A 5,465-nucleotide genomic window follows, 5' to 3' on the forward strand; every position below is an offset into this window, starting at 1 on the left:
TAAACTCTTCTGCCGTGTAAAGTGCTTGACTTCGCGCGCAAGTCGTCGGGCTACCCTCCCCTCTACAGAGAATTAAAATTGCGATGGCATGTCTTTGGATCATCATCAAGGATGTCTCCCAGACCGTTGTCAATAGCCCATTGTGCATCTCTAATACCACGTAAATCCAGTATATATATATATATATATATATATATATATATATATATATATATATATATATATATATTTCATGTTGTTGTGCATATTGGGGAGTAGATGTTGCTCGCCAGGACAGGTGGTTCCTCGTCTTTTGCGTCGATCATGAACAGTGATTAACTTACTTCTTATGGGCGATATTTCAGGGTGGCATAGGACTTCTAGACATCAACTACACCATAGATACTTTTATTTAATCGTCACATTTTCAAGTGAAGTACATCGTACATTTTTAAGTGAAGTTCATGGAATATAAGATGAAGCATTATCAAGTTCAACACGTGGACTATGTCCTCCCTGTGTGCTCCAGGGAGTATAAATATAAATTTATTTTAATAATTTTAGATAATAGTAAAATTCTCGAAATAGATGACTTGCTATATGTTAAATTTATGGAGTTAAGAAAGGAATAAACTTAAGATGAATTATAACGGCGTGGAGCACACAGGGGGAAAAAAACGCAGCTCAAGAAAAAAGCAACTACACTCGACAAATATCCACGGGGTATGCTGGTCTATCTCCAAAAGATAGCGTCCCCTCCTTAGCGGTTGCGAGAATCTCTAAAGACGAGCTATGAGTCGAGCCCTAGAGATCCTGCAAAGGCAATGAAGAGGGCGCTCCTGTTGGAGACAGCCCAGTATGAAAAGTGAACATTGTGGTGATCCCATGATCACCACAAATTCCCCCCTTGAATGGGAAAAAAATTAATAACCACCCCTTTAATGAAAAATTAAGTTTAAATTACCCCATTAAAATGTAAAAGTTAAATTCAAAAAAACTTAAGTTACCGTAAACATAAAATGCGAATCATAAAGATAAAAAAACATCATACATACATATCATGTTCAACATAAAAAAATCTAGAGTAAATACATGCATTAAAAAATATTGAGCTACACAAGTGTCCTCAGTAAAAGACAATTTGGCTGGTGCCCTGAAAAAGAGTTCAATTGTCCTGATGCCCAATTATACAATAATTGCTTTTTTCTTAAAATTCAAACCATAATTGTTGAGGTGGGATGACAAGGTGAGGTTAAACGTCTGACGAAAAGTAAAATGGCATTACAAGTATGAGCATCACATATAATAACAACTTTGACACATTAAATGCACTTTTCACTGTAAATACATTCGCTGCATTTGGAATAACATCAAAAACTCTAATTATAAGTAATTCAATCCTATTAAAAACAAATTGGAATTACCTTTAAAAACTCTCATTGGAAGTCATTCAAGTAAATTTGGTCACTTTATGGAATAACTCTAAAAACCTAGGAAAAATGTTAATTCCATAAAAAGAAATTTTTTTTTTTTTGACGAATGTTAATTTCGATAAAGAAATCCTAAGACTCATGACAAGAAAATCAACTATAAAATGCTTATGCATTAGTAATTATGACCATCATTTTTAAATGTTTGTAATTATGTATCTAAAATAAATGAGAAAAAAACTTGGATAAATAAATATAACCAAAAAGGTGAGTACGTGTGAGTATTCAGTGTGATAATCAAAATTAAATCGTGATATTCAAATTTCTCTTAAAAGAACCTAAAATTTTAATTTGTTTGTAAAATACCAACATTTTTCTTCATAAATGTAACAATTACCAATTCTAAGAGAAATATCACTCGTAAAAATAAGAATGACCCTGTAAATTATGTACATGTAAAACATTCTCATTCCTTATAAAAACAAGTATGATCATTCCAACAAATGATCAACAAATCATATTAAATAAATTCAATAAATCATGGTATACATATCCTTAACATATCACATACAGTAAAAAATAAAATATTCAAATTATATCAACATTGAACAATTTTGATATATTTGCCATTTGAAAACCCTGTTAAAAATACCCAATTGTTAAATTGAGAAAAATCAACTCATAGAATACATCAGTACTTAGTAATTGTAAGTATTTTAAACAAAAAATTATTACCATAATTTTTTTTTTGAAAGTTAAAAGTTAAATTTAATTTTAATTCCTTACTAAATACTGTTGAATGAAATAGTTATATAATGTTATTTGAGTTTAATAATGCACAGAGTTTGATAATGTACAGTCCGCAAAAAAAAAAAGATATCACCCTGAATAACTTTCGTTCTAATGATCCGATTTTCACGAACTAAGTGTCAATCTTAATGGTTCCTGGGGGTAACCTCAAATATGCTAATTAATTAGTGCTAACTATTAATTAAGTTACGAAATCAGACACAAAAACGTACTTTCTCTGAATAAACATATATTTTTTTTTACATATTTGGAATCTAGACACATGAATTAGGGGGGGTAGACAAAATTTTAAAACAATTGGGTCGTAAATTGGGTTGCAATAAAGGTTTATATATTTGGCGATAGTCCAGAAAACCGCCAAAAAAAGTCGCCGGCGCAAATAAATATTTTAAGATAACCCTTGACTGATTCAAAAGAGAAACGCTTAATTTTACTAGGTTGCTAGGCAACCAATTTCTGACTGTAAAAAAATTGAAATAATGTTTTGTGATTGCTCTGAGAGGTTTAATTAATAGTTAATAGAAAACTCCTCGAAGTTTCTAGGCAATAGACAATTTTTAAGTTCATTTATGTCCAAAAAGCAAAAAAAATAAATAAATAAATAAAATAAAAAATTATTTTAATCTCTTTTGAAAAGAAAATTTGAATCGATTTATAAGTTTTCAGAATTTAAATACATGAACTTTTTATCTGATATTATTTAGATCAGGGCTTCTTAAACTGTGGGTCGCGACCCCCAGGGGGGTCGCGAGACTACTGAAAGGGGGTCGCAAAGATCTGATACTTTTCAATCATTATAAATAAAATTTTAAAATTAGTATACACACTACGTACAAATATAAATAAAAATAAAAATCATACAAAATACTATTGTAGTTTTATTATAACTATTTTTTGAAAAAAGTGGCAATGCAAAACTGTTATGTAGGGCCTATAAATGAAAATATGGAAGTAGCATTTAAAATAATAAATACAACGCGCTCCTCGATTTTCAACTGAACGTTCGACATTGATGTCTGGCCGCCGGCGTCAGTGTTTGCAAGATAACTTAGTGATTATAAGTACCCAGACGCCGCGTCGCCTTACAGCTTACACATACAATACGGAAGCATAATCAAGCTAGGCTAGGCGAATCGGCATATTATTTTTATAAAAGAATAATAAAAAAAATTAAATGAAAGCTTCTTTTTCGGCGTCTTTGTGATACGGTGCCTTTGTGCGCTGCACACTTTGAACACGCCATGCGTCGGGGTTGATCTGATCGTAATTTGTTGTCATTGCACTGGTAAAGATTCGAGTGTAGTTATTTTTCTGTTTGTACTTCAGTTTGGACTCAGCTTTGTCTTCGTAGTGACATGTGTGTATTTACTGTGTAATTTTCAGTTGGTGTTTTTAATTATTACGTTAAAGTTCAACTACATTTTGTTTAATTATTTATTATTATTTAACCATCATGGATAAATGGCTAATTAAAATTCCAACTAATAAGTCTGCCACGCCGTCACAACCAAGTTGCAGTGCTTCAAATCCGACTTCTAGCAATACAAAAAAAAGAAAATATGACGAATCATATTTGCAGTATGGCTTCACATGCTCTTCTCACAACAATGAAGAACAACCAGTGTGCTTAATTTGCAAAGAAGTTTTGGCTGCAGAAAGCATGAAACCGTCAAAACTGCAACGACATTTGAATACTAAACATGCAACGTTATCAAAAAAGCCAATAGAATATTTTGAGCGTCTTTTGCAAACATCAAATAAAGAAAAGAACACTTTGGAGAAGTATGTTACTTTGAATGATAAATATCTATTGGCATCGTATGAAGTTTCGTATCTGATAGCAAAAACGAAAAAGCCTTTTACTATTGGAGAGCAACTTTTACTACCTGCAGCTATAAGAATGTCTGAAATTGTTCATGGAAAACAGTATGCTGCTGAAATTAGTAAAATTCCATTATCAAATGACACTGTGTCCAAAAGAATTTCAGACATTAGCAATGATCAATTTCAACAGCTTCTTATGAGGCCTAAAGACAGCTCAAAGTTTGCAATACAACTGCTGGACGAGTCGACAGACATTTCAAAAATGGCACAGTTGTTACTTTTTGTAAGATATATTTATGAGGGAAGCATTCATGAAGATATACTGTTTTGTCGTCCTCTGGAAGGTCATACTCGTGGAAAAGATATATATAAAAAAGTAAATGAGTTTTTTGAAAAAGAAGGATTAAATTGGAAAAATTGTGTTGGTGTGTGCACGGACGGTGCTGCAGCAATGACCGGACAAGATCTTGGTTTGCTGCAGCAATGACCGGACAAGATCTTGGTTTTACAGCATTTGTTAAAGCTGGAAATGATCATATTACATTTACACATTGTATGATTCACCGAGAGGCACTTGTTGTTAAAAAAATTGCACCAGAATTAAACACTGTGTTTTTTGATGCAGTCAAAATCATTAACTTTATTAAAAGTCGAGCACTTAATAGTCGATTGTTTAAAAATTTGTGCATTGATATGGATTCGGATTATACAAGTGTATTGCTACATGCTGAAGTTAGGTGGCTATCAAGAGGTCGAAGTTTGAAACGATTATTAACTTTAAAAGATGAAGTTCTTATATTTCTAACAGAGCAAAATTCTAATTTGGCCGATTATTTTCAAGATAATTTATGGCTTCTCAAGCTATGCTATTTGGCAGATATTTTTGATAAAATCAATGATATGAATTTATCAATGCAGGGAGTCTGCGTTAATATGTTTATGTTAAAAAATAAACTTGAGGCCTTTGTTAAAAAAATTCTTATATGGAAGAACAGAGTGGAAAGTGGATCACTCGAAATGTTTCCATTTACTGACGAGTATATAATTAGTAACAATATTTCAAAAAAAGATACTCCTATAACAAAAATTATAGTTAATCATTTGAAGGATATGGAAGTTTACATGCATAGGTATTTTCCCAATGATATCGATACACAACAATGGATTTGCAATCCATTTTCAATTGAAATGGAAGAAATTAATTTTTTAAACTTAAAAGCACAAGAAGAATTTGCCGAATTAACAAGTGATACTACCTTGCGACTTAGATTTTCTCAAGTGCCTGTGCATGAATTTTGGATAGAAATCAAATCAGAATATCCCCTACTATCGGAAATGGCAATGAACAAATTACTGCCATTTTGTACAACATATTTATGTGAATCAGCCTTTTCCACATTAACTTACATAAAATCAAAATAC

The 5,465-nt window shown here is 31.7% G+C and overlaps 1 protein-coding gene across 1 annotated transcript; it reads left to right on the plus strand.

The window, feature by feature from the left end:
• The first annotated feature begins 3,672 nt into the window (after window positions 1-3,672).
• Window positions 3,673-4,530, plus strand: LOC147806221 (zinc finger BED domain-containing protein 5-like). The gene is made up of 2 exons (XM_087149602.1): window positions 3,673-4,387; window positions 4,442-4,530. The coding sequence occupies exons 1-2, from the start codon at window positions 3,673-3,675 to the stop codon at window positions 4,528-4,530; spliced, it is 804 nt and encodes a 267-aa protein (XP_087005728.1).
• Window positions 4,531-5,465: the final 935 nt, after the last annotated feature.

This window comes from Parasteatoda tepidariorum, chromosome 8, assembly GCF_982258835.1.
Source record: "Parasteatoda tepidariorum strain Cologne lab strain chromosome 8, Ptep-v5.0, whole genome shotgun sequence".
Taxonomy (NCBI): Eukaryota; Metazoa; Arthropoda; class Arachnida; order Araneae; family Theridiidae; genus Parasteatoda; species Parasteatoda tepidariorum.

Excerpts from the sequence above, each read along its gene's own strand:
- LOC147806221 (XM_087149602.1), top strand. The coding sequence starts at position 3,673 with ATGGATAAATGGCTAATTAAAATTCCAACTAATAAGTCTGCCACGCCG. Across the intron at positions 4,388-4,441 it reads GTTTTGTCGTCCTCTGGAAG|AAGGATTAAATTGGAAAAAT; the intron begins GTCATACTCGTG and ends TTTTTGAAAAAG.